This window comes from Drosophila montana, unplaced genomic scaffold (genome assembly GCF_035044405.1).
Source record: "Drosophila montana isolate Dmon_TW-CO22-7 unplaced genomic scaffold, ASM3504440v1 contig_2883_1, whole genome shotgun sequence".
Taxonomy (NCBI): domain Eukaryota; kingdom Metazoa; phylum Arthropoda; class Insecta; order Diptera; family Drosophilidae; genus Drosophila; species Drosophila montana.
The window spans coordinates 233,631-248,479 of record NW_026997758.1 but is presented as its reverse complement, the minus strand read 5'-3'; the positions used below and the strand labels follow the sequence as shown (position 1 = coordinate 248,479).

General features: G+C 41.6%; 4 protein-coding genes across 5 annotated transcripts; 3 read left to right on the top strand and 1 right to left on the bottom strand.

Annotated features, from left to right (window-relative positions):
- Positions 1 to 1,480: 1,480 nt before the first annotated feature.
- Nacalpha (nascent polypeptide associated complex protein alpha subunit) lies at positions 1,481 to 2,681 on the top strand. Its single transcript, XM_064684613.1, has 2 exons — positions 1,481 to 1,611; positions 1,843 to 2,681. The coding sequence occupies exon 2, from the start codon at positions 1,849 to 1,851 to the stop codon at positions 2,503 to 2,505; it is 657 nt and encodes a 218-aa protein (XP_064540683.1). The 5' UTR covers positions 1,481 to 1,611; positions 1,843 to 1,848; the 3' UTR covers positions 2,506 to 2,681.
- On the bottom strand, positions 2,669 to 4,858 carry Dgkepsilon (diacylglycerol kinase epsilon). Its single transcript, XM_064684612.1, has 4 exons — positions 4,562 to 4,858; positions 3,474 to 4,490; positions 3,080 to 3,397; positions 2,669 to 3,023 (listed from the first exon to the last, which is right to left on the bottom strand). Exons 1-4 carry the CDS (start codon positions 4,724 to 4,726, stop codon positions 2,886 to 2,888), a joined length of 1,638 nt encoding a protein of 545 aa, XP_064540682.1. The 5' UTR covers positions 4,727 to 4,858; the 3' UTR covers positions 2,669 to 2,885.
- A 289-nt stretch (positions 4,859 to 5,147) lies between these two features.
- Positions 5,148 to 8,108, top strand: LOC135430072 (uncharacterized). Of its 2 annotated transcripts, none has more exons than XM_064684611.1 (3): positions 5,148 to 5,333; positions 5,387 to 6,366; positions 6,440 to 8,108. In XM_064684611.1, exons 1-3 carry the CDS (start codon positions 5,237 to 5,239, stop codon positions 7,943 to 7,945), a joined length of 2,583 nt encoding a protein of 860 aa, XP_064540681.1. In that variant the 5' UTR covers positions 5,148 to 5,236; the 3' UTR covers positions 7,946 to 8,108. The 2 variants fall into 2 exon arrangements, with proteins under 2 accessions (XP_064540681.1, XP_064540680.1); XM_064684610.1 differs by having other exon boundaries at positions 5,387 to 6,370; positions 6,444 to 8,108.
- A 110-nt stretch (positions 8,109 to 8,218) lies between these two features.
- Positions 8,219 to 10,223, top strand: Nepl10 (Neprilysin-like 10). The gene is made up of 2 exons (XM_064684653.1): positions 8,219 to 8,796; positions 8,852 to 10,223. The coding sequence occupies exons 1-2, from the start codon at positions 8,260 to 8,262 to the stop codon at positions 10,193 to 10,195; spliced, it is 1,881 nt and encodes a 626-aa protein (XP_064540723.1). The 5' UTR covers positions 8,219 to 8,259; the 3' UTR covers positions 10,196 to 10,223.
- Positions 10,224 to 14,849: the final 4,626 nt, after the last annotated feature.

The window sequence follows — 14,849 nt, the reverse complement described above, 5'->3', positions numbered from 1 at the left end:
TGGGTTTATTTTGTTGTATTTTTCTTACTATATAATATAAGTTTATCTTTAGCAGACGCTTGGAGAGTGTGTTATCCATGTGGCATAAATTGCCTTTCCAGCTCTTGAATCCTAGAGCATTTCTTCGGTCGTAGCTTAATTGGCCATAATATATCAATTCAGCCCTCACACTCATTGTTATGCCAGCCACACTTCACACGGTTGTCAATTTGCATATGTGGCTTAAATTGGCCATAATTGACCAAATTTTTGGCAATCGGAAAAAAAAATATTGTATTCAGCAATTAAAAAGCATTTGGTCACGTTTGAGTGTTTGAAATATTTTACGAGCGCTTTAAATCGCAATTCGAGTAGATTGAGTTTTTCTTTAGTTTGCATTGGGCATAAATTAAAATATAATTATGCGCCTTGTCGGCGATTATTGTTATAATGATAAAAGCTGCTGTTTTTTTTTTGGCATTGTGTCAATTATACATGGCATAGAATTGTATAAGGAAATTTTGTATATTGTATTGAATATATATATATACGTTTCGATGCTGCAAGACCCCTTTGCGGGAAACGGACAAATTAACGAAATCCAACGAAGCGTATCATGCGCTCAAATAAATCAGTGCGCCGTTGACACCCGGGATGGGGCCCAACCAAGACGTCTATAGTGGCCCCCAGACACAGATGCTGAAATCGAAATTATTTACTGACAAATTGTTGCGAATGCTTCGCATAGCTGCGACTCGTTTGCAGTGCTCAAAAATGCGCACAAAATAAAACACAAACAATTACAACTGCAGCGAGACGTGAGTGCATCAATTTCTACATGATGATGAAAACCAAATAGTTTACCAGAAGCTTGTTACATTGTGTGTGTGCCTGCCAGCCAGCCCCTAAATTATATCGTTCAGCTAATACAAATTTAATAATCATTACGTTTTGGTTCTGCGAACTGCGAAGTCGAACATGTGTTCGCTGTTAACCGCAACAAAACATAACGAGAGCTGTCCAATGTTTACCCAGCAAACGGGCACGCCCACTTAACAATTTGTGGACAGGATCCTTGCTGCATGGCCACAGCAACTGCTCTCCATAATTGTGTCATTTTAACCCTTTATACCATCGTCCCAACGTTGTTGCCGTAATTATTACCGGCATATCAATTGTTTATACGCTTTAATTGGAAATTGGAAAGTAATTACAGTTATTAGTTACATGTCTACTTGTTATGTGGAGGCATAGCTTATACAGTAATTATGTAATCGATTTGAGTATGCCCATGCATAAAACTATATTTGATCTATTGACATTTTGGTATCTCGTATTTGAAACAGTGTTTTTGTATCCTTTTTTCGTGGATTTTGTTTTAAATAGCGCTGTCGGCTTCACGCTGGCAATTAGAAACAACGCGCTGAATGTTATAGCAAAAAGCCTCTAACAGTTTGCACTCGTCTGTCGATTTTCTTTAAGCCGTAAGTTATCGATTACGATTATGCTTAACAATGTAAATTTTCAGTTGTGGTTGCCACTATAATGCCTATTCGACCTTTGTATCAGGTGGCAACACTTCTTTTTCACTAAAAACGTTTTGCGATTCCGTGGTGCAGCCGCTTTTAATAGGTAAATGATTATTTATTTAACCTGACATCACGCTTTTAAAGCATTAGCTGAGAATTGTATAGAAAAGAGCTTATCTTGAACTATAATATTTTACATGTATTGCAATAGTTGTGCCAATTATTGCAGAGAAATAGTTCTCGAAAAATCGATGGCAAAATGTCCCCCATCGCCGGCTACTTGTGAAAAATTACACTTCTAATTTAATATTGTTATTATTGTGTTTTTTGATAGGTAAACATGCCCGAGCTCACTGAAATCAAAAATGAGGCACCTTCGACCTCCGCTGAGGCGAAGCAGTCTGAGGATGTTGATGTGCGCGTCGAGGATGATGGCAGCGAGAGTGATTCGGATATTATACCCGAATTGGAGGAGGCTGACACAGGCACCACACAGCTGGGCGGCGGTGCCACAGGTTTGCCCATCGATGTGGTCTCCAAGGCAAAGCAGTCGCGCGGTGAGAAGAAGGCACGCAAAATCATGCTCAAGCTTGGTCTGAAGCAAATTCAGGGTGTCAATCGAGTCACCATACGCAAGTCGAAAAACATTTTGTTCGTCATCAACAACCCGGATGTGTACAAGAACCCACACAGCGATACCTATATTGTTTTTGGTGAGGCCAAGATCGAGGACTTGTCGCAGCAGGCCCAAGTGGCTGCCGCCGAGAAGTTCAAGGCACCAGAAGCGGCTGGCGCTGCTGATAGCGTAGGTGCCACCACCTCAGTGGCTCCAATTGCAGAAGAAGATGAGGAAGAGGTTGACGACACGGGCGTCGACGAAAAGGATATTGAGTTGGTCATAACGCAGGCGAATACGACGCGTGCAAAGGCCATAAAGGCACTGAAAAACAACAGCAACGACATCGTCAATGCCATTATGGAGCTTACTATGCTTTAAGGGCCACGCAGGAACACATCGTTGCTTTCGTTGATTACCCGCCTTTCGATAAAAATACAAATAAACAAACCCAAATCCCAAATGTTATGTGCATGCGTCTCCGCATGTCAAAACACCAGTCGAACATTTAACAAATTAACAGGAGAAGAATAAAGTGACATGCTTTAAAAAGTCAATATCTAAAACATTTTACTTATTTAATAATCCCAGATAGTATCTGGATTAACATCTTATGTTTGGTATATTTGTGTAGATCGGGTGGTTTATAGTTTCACTTAAACAAGTAGCTATGGTTAGCTTGAATGGGAAAGAGATTTAAGTTAAGTACAAGTTTACATCATCCATGTGGCACAGGGTCATTTTATAGTTTAGAATAGTTGCTACTGCAACTGGGTGGGAGTTGGTGTCTCTGCCTTTAGCACGCGAGCTTGACTGCGTGCCTGCAAGCGTATTTCCGCCGGCGGCTGCATCCAGGGCTCACCATCCGCCTGCATGGGCACCGTGCCATTCACTCGCAGCTGCAATGAGATTTAATTAACGTAAATATTTTATAAATATGCCAGTGATCACAAACCCGTATCTGCTTGGCCTGGCCGATGCGCACGGGCTTGCTTATGTTGCACTGCAGCTGGGCAATATGAAAGGATGAGACTATGCCAAACACTTCCATCATGCCATCAGATATGGAGTTTACAATTCGCACGTCGCCATTAGAATTGCTCAGCTCGCAAAGTTTGCAGCCAGCGCCCCAGGAATCAATGTTAAGAAATACCAGAGATTGCAATTCCGGCAGTTCGACTAGCCTATTATCTAGATGAAGTTCTAGTTTCTGTTCAATGCGTTCGCAATCCGGCTGCATGACCTGCTGTGTACCAAACGTGAAGTACAGCAACTGTAGGAGAAATAGATCATAGAAATAATTAAATAAATAAAAAATATACAAATTTAAATGGTTTCATGAGGCGTACCTTGTTGAAAATGCGACTGCTGAGCAGATAGAATCGAGATTCTCGTGTTTTGTGGAAGTTGTACGTAATGTACGCATCCACGCCCACACTAAAATAGTTATAGACGTGTATGGTCTTTGTGGGATGTCTTTGTATAGGTAGGCGATAGTGCAGCTTCTCAATTTGCAGATCATATCGATCAAGATTTACAGATCTGGCGCGTCTAACGCTACGCAGTATCTGCAGCGGATCAATAACAGAGGGCGGTTCAGCGCCCCAGCCTAGCACGCGTGACAAATCGTTGCCAGTGCCCAGTGGAATAATTGCCACTGACGGTTGTGGCTTTATGTTCAGCGTATAGATGGTGTTGAGCACCCAGCCAATCGTTCCATCGCCACCCGCGACCAGTATGCGACAAGGGCGTGGACTTGTTTTGGCCGCCCACTGCAGCGCATCCTGTGGACCTCGTGTGCCCAGTTCCATGACCTGCATTGGATGCAAATAGCCACGCAGCAACGACAAGACATTTGAGCCCGTGCTACTTCCAGATTTTGTATTGGCGATTACTATCAACGGCTCCCAGTTCTCAACATCAGGCGGCTTGATGCCAGCGAGATGCAAACGCACAGATTCGCGTGTCCTGGCTGCTACAATACTGTACGGCGGATATATCATGTCCCGAAACTCGCCGAAATCACATTCGGCCTTAGTATCCACGTTCTTGTAACAGTTGTCGTGATAACAGCGTTGACACCAGGCACATCTCCAGCCATAGAGACCTGGACCAGAGCTGCTACTATGATGATCCACTTCTGCCTCCTGGCCGCACTCGGCGCAGATGTAGCTCATTGGCAAATTTCCACGCACCCACAAATGACGCACTGTATTCACGTTTCGCAGCCATTTGTCCTTGCAGCGAAAACGAGCGTCCGCCTGCCGCTGACATGTCGGCTCCGAGTGCGTGCAAAGACCGCAACAGTCGCAGAAGAGGCCCGCAGATGGCGTCAACAATATCTCACACACATTACAAAAGCAGGCCTACGAACAGTTATAAGAGATAAATGTGATAGTCTATAGTGTTGTTTTTGGTTTATTTTGTAAGTGCGTACCTGTTCAATTATTTTTATTGATTTCCAGCTGTGACGTGTTTTGCCCGATATGCAAATGACAACGTCTTCCGCTAGAATGCTGCGACAAAAAAAGAAGAGCACACTCAGCGCTACAAGCGACCCAATCAGCGCCTCCACACTCAGCTCAATGCTGGCGATATCCATTTAGAAGCAATCACTGTTTACCTGTATTACACGAAAAGCTCTAAGCTCGTTACATTTTCCATGTTTTTGTTTAATTTTCAATGGATGGCCTAGCTAATTATAGCCAGTGCTGCAAAATGCATATACGCAACTGACCAAACGTAATTTGAGACGGTCCATGTTTCAGAATTGGCATTGGCAATTTCTTTTTAGTTATTGCTTATTTCTATTTTTTTTTTCATTTTTCTGTCTTGCTAGCTTTATATATAATGATCAGACATCAACTTGTGGTATTCATTATCTATGAACATTTGGAAGTATAAAGATCAAAACAAGTTTCGCTCTAGGGAGAATGTCTGCAATTTCACATGTGATACGATAGTTTCGATTTCGATTAATATTGTACCCCGCCTAATATCGAAGAGTGGCCGAGCAGTGTTGCGAAACTCCGTCAGAGTCACCGCACGTGGAGGCACACATTGTTTAAAAACATTTTTTCGTTGGCGAAACGTGACTTGGAAGGATTGAAATATGGGACGCAAAGCAGAATATAGTGAAAAAGAAAAGAAGGGACCCGGTCGTAAAGCCCGCAAACAGGGGCCACCCAAGTTTCCAAAGAAATCATTTGGTATTGTAACTACACTAATGCAGTTCAGCAAATACTTAATTGTTTATTTGCAGCGCCGCTTGACGATGAGGACAAACGACTTTCACACCGTCAAAAACAACGTGTGGCTAAACGGGAACAAAAGAAAGTAGTGCAGAAATCCAAATTGAAGGAGAAACGTGCTCAACAGCCCCGTAGGCAAAAGGAGTATAACAGCGACAGCGAGCCCGAAGAGAAGCAACAGGCGGAGGCGGAGGCGTCGGACGAGGAAGTGCCACAACTGGCAGTCCAAAAAAAAAAAGGTTCAAATGGTTTCACAGATGATAACAAGGATTGGCTAAAGCCAAAACCAAAAAAGCAACAAAAAACGATAAAGAAACCTTCAGATGAGGAAGCTCTGGATGAAGAGCAAGAGTCTGAAAATGAATTTGAAGCTGATTCAGATGGGGAAGTAGAAGAAGAGGATAATGAAGGAACAGATGGGGAAGAGGAAGAGTCTATCGATGATGATAATGATGCTCAAGTTGGTAAATTGGACGATCTTTTTGATGATGACGAGGGAAACTCTGAACAAGACGTAGACAGTGAAAATGATGAGGGATTAGACACTGATGATGATGACGATGACGATGATGATGATGATGATGATGAGGATGAGGATGATGATGATGATGATGATGATGACGATGACGACAAGCTGCCAATTGAGCGCGCCAACAAAAAACTTAAGAAGCGTCAGGACAAGGATGCAAAATTGGCCCATGAGGAAATGCAAATGTCCGTCGATCAGGCTGAAGTGTTCCATTTGCCTGAACCCGGTGAAGACGCTGATAAGGAGTTGTCGTTACAGGATGTACAGCAGCGCATTAAAGATATCACCCAGGTGCTCTCGGACTTTGGCAAATTTCGGCAGGAAGGTCGCTCACGCAGCGAGTATGTAGATCAGCTGCGTCAGGACCTGTGCTTGTACTACAGCTACAATGAGTTTCTCATGTCCAAATTAATGGATATATTTAAGTTGAGCGATCTGATGGAATATTTAGAGGCTTCAGAGGTAGGTTATCAAAAACGTAACTGTAAGCCTATGTTGATTCTACATCCATATCTTTGTCTGTTCTTTGTTTCAGATAGCGCGACCGTTGACCATCCGCACAAATTCGTTAAAGACACGTCGTCGTGACCTCGCTGGTGCGTTAATAAATCGAGGTGTTAATCTTGATCCACTGGGCAAGTGGACAAACGTCGGCCTTGTAATTTTTAACTCAACGGTTCCGTTGGGCGCCACGCCTGAGTATCTGGCTGGCCATTATATGGTACAGGGTGCCTCGTCCATGCTGCCGGTAATTGCGTTGGCTCCACAGGAGAACGAACGGGTGTTGGACATGTGCTCTGCACCAGGCGGCAAAGGTTCACATATAGCTGCCGTTATGAAGAACACGGGTGTGCTTTTTGCCAACGATGCGAATCGGGATCGTATCAAGGCCGTTGTGGCCAACTTTCATCGTTTAGGGATTGTGAATGCGGTTGTCAGCTGTGAAGATGCCACTAAGTTCCGAAATATAATGACGGGCTTTGATCGAGTGCTGCTCGATGCGCCCTGCACCGGCACCGGCGTTGTCTCCAAGGATCCGAGTGTTAAGACTACCAAGTCGGAAATTGATGTGCAACGTTGTTATAATTTGCAGCGCAAGCTTTTGCTTACAGCCATTGATTGTGTGGATGCAAAATCGGCCACTGGCGGATATATCGTGTATTCCACTTGCTCCGTTCTGCCCGAGGAGAACGAGTGGGTCATTGATTACGCTCTTAAAAAGCGTAATGTTAAGCTGGTGCCGCTTGGAATTGATTTTGGTGAGCCTGGTTTTACCAAGTTCCGTCAGCATCGCTATCACCCAAGCTTACATTTGAGCAAGCGATTTTATCCACATACAAACAATATGGATGGCTTCTATGTGGCCAAGCTGAAAAAGTTCTCCAACACCATACCCATAACCAAAGAGGAGCAGGAAGCGGATGAAAAGCAACTGGACGAAGCAATTGCAACAGATCAGCCAAAGTCAAATACGGCAGCAGATAACGAGGAGGAGGAGACAATAGACCCTGACGCACCACGCAAAACGCTCGGAAAACGAGCTGGAAAGCCAAGCCTATCAGATGTGGAACAAGACCTTAAAAAGAAAAAGCTTGAAAAAGCCAAGACTAAATATGTAGCCAAGGTGTTTGAGAAGCCCATCAAAATGCCAAACAAGATAGGGAAAGAGCCAACGTCGCCTGTTGCTGCCGATACGCCCAAGGTCAAGAAAGAGCAGACGTCAAAGGAAAAGAATTTGCCTGTTTCACAAGAGTCCTCGTCGAACGTCAATAAAAAACAGAAAAGCATGAAAAAAGAACAGCAAACGGAGGCTCCAGAAAATGGACATAAGTCAAGCAGCAAGGCGCAGCCGCAGCACAAGACAACATCTAAGCTAACTAAGAAGCTCTCACAGGCGCCGCGCGTGGATGTGGATGAACTACCATTGCTGGAGGGCAAGCCAATTAAAAAGCAAAATAAACTTAAGCAAAAGTCCAAACAGCTGGGACAGTTGAAAAAATCCAAGAAGTCAGTGGACAGAAAGCAAAAGTTTAAAAAATAAGCATAAATCATTCTACTTTCTATAGTTTAATTGAAAATATTTTGTTGGGTAAGTGTCACAGCTTTTTAAGCTGGCCATATCCAATTATTTGTTTTTACAATAAGAACAAAACAGTTGGATTATAAATATATTTACAATTACATTAAACTGTTTTATCACAATGTTTCGGCGTTGTTCACTTATCTTGGGGGCAATGTATTTAAAATCTGAAATCCAGCTCTGATTGTTGCATACACTATCATTAAGCGCGAGCTGAAACTTCAATTGAAGCTCATGCAAGCTTGTTGATAAGGCTGAGGGTTTGGATGGGTTGAATGACAAGTTTGGAGTCCAGTATGAGACGGGCAGCTGAAATGTCGAGTCTACTAATGGGCTTGCTGTGCATTGTGCCAGCTTTGGCCCAATCACAAGTGGATATTAATGCAGCCACGATGCAAAATATTTATGCAAATCTTGATGCTCGTGTGTCACCCTGTAATAATTTCTGGGCGTATGCATGTGGAAATTGGTCCTTCAACTACGTGGACAACTTCGAGTTGGCGGAGGAGACTTATGCCAATGCCATGGCCTCGGTGCTCAGAGACAAACGCCTTATTCAGCGGGCGACAGCACCACGTCTATTGAACAACATGTTTGACTACTTCAACGCTTGTGCTGAATATGAACATGATGAGCTCGAACTGCCTCAGGAACTAACCTTCAACTACTTCGAATGGATACGTGCAACGGCTAGGCTACGCAAATATGGTTTGAATGGCGTTTTTTTCGAAGAGTCGGCGGATGTGGCCTACAACGACTCGCTGCGCCTCGTAGTGCAGCTCAAAATGCCCGTTATTCAAGCCACTTATATGGTAAGTTAAAAAAATTATTTTATAAAAATTCAATTGATTAATTAATATTTTTCAGCCCATATTACTTTTTCGGCCTGAGATTCAACAACTGGAAAGAGAGCTACGTGAATTGTGCGAGAAATATCGCAGAGAAGAGCCGCTATTGGAATCCTGGACGCTGAGCAGACTCAAGCAGGAAATACCTCAAATCGACTGGCAAATATACTTTGAAGAACTGCTCGAAGTGGAGCCAAGCGATGCCGAGCTTCGTGTGGAGGTCAGTGATGTGGCATACTTACGAGCCTTGGGCGAGCTGCTGCGGCGTTGCAACAAAACTAGCTTGGAACTATATTTGCGTGCGCAGTTTGCCAATTTTGCTGGAGAAGTCCAGCCCAGTTGGGGGCGTGCTCCAAAGGATCACAGTTGCGTACATCATATGCGCGCTTTGCTGCCGCTGGGCATGAACTACATTTACGATCGTTATGTGTACAGGACGCGGTCACTGGACACGCGGCAGCTGCAAAATATTTTCGGCAGCTTACGTAGTATGTTTGGCAAGTACTTGGATTGGAATCGCTTGAAGCTAAGTCCACGGCAGTTAGAATATCTGCACGCCAAACTGGCGGGCATGCAGCTGAAACTGGGTAATTTGCCGAATGCGACCGAGGATTTCTACGATAGACATTATGCCAGTGCCAGATTTTCACGTGCCGACTTTCAGCAAAATCTATGGCAAGCTTTGCGTCTGCGAACGCGTCTTCAGCACATGGCTTTGCTGCAATCAGGAGCTACTTTGCAACTGAATCACTACTATGTCAACGACGATGTGTTCAAAGCACGCAATGCGCCTTACTTTGAGCATGAACGCAATACGCTGACGGTGCCTTTGATCTTTTTGCAGTGGCCCTTTTACGATCATCGGCAACATGCAATTTTTCAACACAGTCTGATGGGATTTATTCTCGGACACGAGCTGAGTCACGCCTTTGAGCAGGACGGCATACTCTTCGATGTGGCCGGCAACGAGTCTCCACTGGGTTTGCACATACGTCAAAATTCCAAATTTGAAGCTGCCCTACAATGTGTCCTGCAGACCCCGACAGCATCTCTGAAGGAGCGACTAGCGGATCTGAACGGCCTCCAACTGGCATATGATACGTTCTTTGGCCTGGGCCATGACTCGCAACGGTTTGTGCATCAGCCGTTTGCATTTGAGATGGATTTTCCGGCTCCACAGCTGTTCCATTTGAACTTTGCGCAATTCTTCTGTGGCCGATTGCCACCGGCTATTGGGCATGACATGGACGATGTGCGAGTCAACGAAGCTGAACAAAATTTGCATCAATTTTCTATTGATTTCAGGTGTCGGCAGCAATCACTTTTGAGCAGCTGTGAAATGTGGCGCCCAGATGGCATTTAAATGTAAAAGTCCACTTGGCAAATGTATAAAGGTATATAAATAAACTAGTTTAAACCTTAGGGGTGCGCTCTTCTAGGTTAAATTTAACTAGATTGCATACCTTTATCTTAGGTTCTAAAGATACACAGTCAAAAACAACAACTTTATTGCACTTATACAATTTGACTAAAAACATTGTTGCCAAATTTAGATGCCAGGTTGATCTAGAGGCCAAACCATGTACAAAAAGCCAAACCTTATGAAAATCGGATGAGATTTGCCAGAGTTATGGGGGAGGGAAAGTTGACCTATGTCTATATAGGATATTTGAGGCAATCAATTTAATTTGAATTTTGACTTAAAATAATGTTGTCAGATTTAGATGCCAGATTGATCTCCGGGCCAAACCATGCACAAAAAGCCAAACCTTATGAAAATCGGATGAGATTTGATCGAGCTATGGGGGTGGGAAAGTTGACCTATGTCTATATAGGATATTTGAGGGTACCATTTCCACATGAATTTTGAGTAGAAATAATGTTGTCAGATTTAGATGCCAGATTGATCTAGAGGCCAAACCATGCACAAAAAGCCAAACCTTATGAAAATCGGATGAGATTTGCCAGAGTTATGGGGGTGGGAAAGTTGACCTATGTCTATATAGGATATTTGAGGGTACCATTTCCACATGAATTTTGAGTAGAAATAATGTTGTCAGATTTAGATGCCAGATTGATCTAGAGACCAAACCATGCACAAAAAGCCAAACCTTATGAAAATCGGATGAGATTTGCCAGAGTTATGGGGGTGGGAAAGTTGACCTATGTCTATATAGGATATTTGAGGGTACCATTTCCACATGAATTTTGACTAAAAATAATGTTGTCAGATTTAGATGCCAGATTGATCTACGGGCCAAACCATGCACAAAAAGCCAAACCTTATGAAAATCGGATGAGATTTGCCAGAGTTATGGGGCTGGGAAAGTTGACCTATGTCTATATAGGATAATTGCGAGTACCATTTCAACATGAATTTTGACTAAAAATAATGTTGTCAGATTTAGATGCCAGATTGATCTAGAGGCCAAACCATGCACAAAAAGCCAAACCTTATGAAAATCGGATGAGATTTGCCAGAGTTATGGGGGTGGGAAAGTTGACCTATGTCTATATAGGATAATGTTGACTAAAAATAATGTTGTCAGATTTAGATGCCAGATTGATCTACGGGCCAAACCATGCACAAAAAGCCAAACCTTATGAAAATCGGATGAGATTTTCCAGAGTTATGGGGGTGGGAAAGTTCACCTATGTCTATATAGGATAATTGGGAGTTCCATTTTCACTTCAATTTTGACTAAAAAATAATGTTGTCAGATTTAGATGCCTGATTGATCTAGAGGCCAAACCATGCACAAAAAGCCAAACCTTATGAAAATCCGATTAGATTTTCCAGAGTTATGGGGGTGGGAAAGATTACCTATGTCTATATAGGATATTTGAGGGTACCATTTTCACTTGAATTTTGACTAAAAATAGTGTTGTCAGATTTAGATGCCAGATTGATCTAGAGGCCAGACCATGCACAAAAAGCCAAACCTTATGAAAATCTGATGATACATACATACATACATACATCGGACATACATACATACATACATATATAAGTAAATATGTACATACATATATACATACACACATACATACACATATATGTATATATGTACACACGTACATTACATACATACATGACATACATACATACATAATACATACATACATACATACATACATACATACATACATACATACATACATACATACATACATACATACATACATACATACATACATAGCATACATACATACATACATACATACATACATACATACATACATACTTGCTACAGACTTACATGCCTAGATTGATCTACAGGCCTACATACATACATGCACAACACAGGACAACACCTATGAAATACGTATTACATTTGCATCCAGCACGCCTACTGCTGCTCCCGGCCGTCGGAGACAACGTTGATCCATGCTCTATATAGGAATTTGAGGAGTACCATTTCACTTGAATTTTGACTAAAAATAATGTTGTCAGATTTAGATGCCAGATTGATCTAGAGGCCAAACCATGCACAAAAAGCCAAACCTTATGCAACATCGGATGAGATTTGCCAGAGTTATGGGGGTGGGAAAGTTCACCTATGTCTATATAGGATAATTGGGAGTACCATTTTCACTTGAATTTTGACTTAAAATAATGTTGTCAGATTTAGATGCCAGATTGATCTAGAGGCCAAACCATGCACAAAAAGCCAAACCAGAGTTATGGGGGTGGGAAAGTTGACCTATGTCTATATAGGATAAATGGAAGTACCATTTTCACTTGAATTTTGACTCAAAATAATGTTGTCAGATTTAGATGCCAGATTGATCTAGAGGCCAAACCATGCATAAAAAGCCAAACCTTATGAAAATCGGATGAGATTTTCCAGAGTTATGGGGGTGGGAAAGTTGACCTATGTCTATATAGGATATTTGAGGGTACGATTTTCACATGAATTTTGACTAAAAATAATGTTGTCAGATTTAGATGCCAGATTGATCTAGAGGCCAAATCATGCACAAAAAGCCAAACCTTATAAAAATCGGATGAGATTTGCCAGAGTTATGGGGCTGGGAAAGTTGACCTATGTCTATATAGGATAATTGAGGGTACCATTTTCACTTGAATTTTGACTAAAATTAATGTTGTCAGATTTAGATGCCAGATTGATCTAGAGGCCAAATCATGCACAAAAAGCCAAACCTTATGAAAATCGAATGAGATTTGCCAGAGTTATGGGGGTGGGAAAGTTGACCTATGTCTATATAGGATATTTGAGGGTACCATTTTCACTTGAATTTTGACTCAAAATAATGTTGTCAGATTTAGATGCCAGATTGATCTAGAGGCCAAACCATGCACAAAAAGCCAAACCTTATGAAAATCGGATGAGATTTGCCAGAGTTATGGGAAAGTTGACCTATGTCTATGTACATACATACATATATAGAATATTTGAGGGTACCATTTTCACATGAATTTTGACTTAAAATATTGTTGTCAGATTTAGATGTCAGATTGATCTAGAGGCCAAATCATGCACAAAAAGCCAAACCTTATAAAAATCGGATGAGATTTGCCAGAGTTATGGGTATAGAATATTTGAGGGTACCATTTTCACATGAATTTTGACTTAAAATATTGTTGTCAGATTTAGATGTCAGATTGATCTAGAGGCCAAATCATGCACAAAAAGCCAAACCTTATAAAAATCGGATGAGATTTGCCAGAGTTATGGGGCTGGGAAAGTTGACCTATGTCTATATAGGATAATTGGGAGTACCATTTTCACTTGAATTTTGACTAAAAATAATGTTGTCAGATTTAGATGCCAGATTGATCTAGAGGCCAAACCATGCACAAAAAGCCAAACCTTATGAAAATCGAATGAGATTTGCCAGAGTTATGGGGGTGGGAAAGTTGACCTATGTCTATATAGGATATTTGAGGGTACCATTTTCACATGAATTTTGACTTAAAATATTGTTGTCAGATTTAGATGTCAGATTGATCTAGAGGCCAAATCATGCACAAAAAGCCAAACCTTATAAAAATCGGATGAGATTTGCCAGAGTTATGGGGCTGGGAAAGTTGACCTATGTCTATATAGGATAATTGGGAGTACCATTTTCACTTGAATTTTGACTAAAAATAATGTTGTCAGATTTAGATGCCAGATTGATCTAGAGGCCAAATCATGCACAAAAAGCCAAACCTTATGAAAATCGAATGAGATTTGCCAGAGTTATGGGGGTGGGAAAGTTGACCTATGTCTATATAGGATATTTGAGGGTACCATTTTCACATGAATTTTGACTTAAAATAATGTTGTCAGATTTAGATGCCAGATTGATCTAGAGGCCAAATCATGCACAAAAAGCCAAACCTTATGAAAATCGGATGAGATTTGACAGAGTTATGGGGGTGGGAAAGTTGACCTATGTCTATATATGGGAGTACCATTTCCACTTGAATTTTGACTAAAAATAATGTTGTCAGATTTAGATGCCAGATTGATCTAGAGGCCAAACCATGTACAAAAAGCCAAACCATATGAAAATCTGATGAGATTTGACCGAGTTATGGGGGTGGGAAAGTTGACCTATGTCTATATAGAGAGTACGTTTTTCGTATGAATTTTGACCAAGAATATAACGATGTCGTCATTAGGTTTGGTTTTTAAATCTATAGTTTGTTTCATTTGAATTTTGTAAAAAACTAATGCATTTTTTTTGATCTTGGGCAAATATAGTCCGACCAGGAGAATTTATGCCCATGCCAATGACGACTGCGAACGACATATTTAAAATAATAATGTAAGCAATATAATTCTAGAACAAAATATGCCGGCTGCTAAGGTTTTAGCACAGGGCGCTTATAAGTTATCGTAGTAATAAGTAAACGACAAAAAGTATGTAACGGCCCATTTATTTTGATTGTCAATTGCAGTTATTGACAACGACATCGTCATATTCAATGCCAATTGAATGCAAATGCTGAAACAAACCACTCACAAAAGTGCATTGAGTAGTAACAATGTGTACTCGATACTCTG

What these genes read in the sequence shown, in the direction of transcription:
- Nacalpha (XM_064684613.1), top strand. Translation starts at nt 1,849, where the DNA reads ATGCCCGAGCTCACTGAAATCAAAAATGAGGCACCTTCGACCTCCGCT.
- LOC135430072 (XM_064684611.1), top strand. Translation starts at nt 5,237, where the DNA reads ATGGGACGCAAAGCAGAATATAGTGAAAAAGAAAAGAAGGGACCCGGT. An exon ending in GTTTCCAAAGAAATCATTTG is followed by an intron (nt 5,334 to 5,386) that starts GTATTGTAACTA and finishes GTTTATTTGCAG; the next exon opens with CGCCGCTTGACGATGAGGAC. An exon ending in AATATTTAGAGGCTTCAGAG is followed by an intron (nt 6,367 to 6,439) that starts GTAGGTTATCAA and finishes TCTTTGTTTCAG; the next exon opens with ATAGCGCGACCGTTGACCAT.
- Dgkepsilon (XM_064684612.1), bottom strand. Translation starts at nt 4,726, where the DNA reads ATGGATATCGCCAGCATTGAGCTGAGTGTGGAGGCGCTGATTGGGTCG. An exon ending in CAATAAAAATAATTGAACAG is followed by an intron (nt 4,491 to 4,561) that starts GTACGCACTTAC and finishes AACTGTTCGTAG; the next exon opens with GCCTGCTTTTGTAATGTGTG. An exon ending in GCCAGGCCAAGCAGATACGG is followed by an intron (nt 3,024 to 3,079) that starts GTTTGTGATCAC and finishes ATCTCATTGCAG; the next exon opens with CTGCGAGTGAATGGCACGGT.
- Nepl10 (XM_064684653.1), top strand. Translation starts at nt 8,260, where the DNA reads ATGACAAGTTTGGAGTCCAGTATGAGACGGGCAGCTGAAATGTCGAGT. An exon ending in TTATTCAAGCCACTTATATG is followed by an intron (nt 8,797 to 8,851) that starts GTAAGTTAAAAA and finishes AATATTTTTCAG; the next exon opens with CCCATATTACTTTTTCGGCC.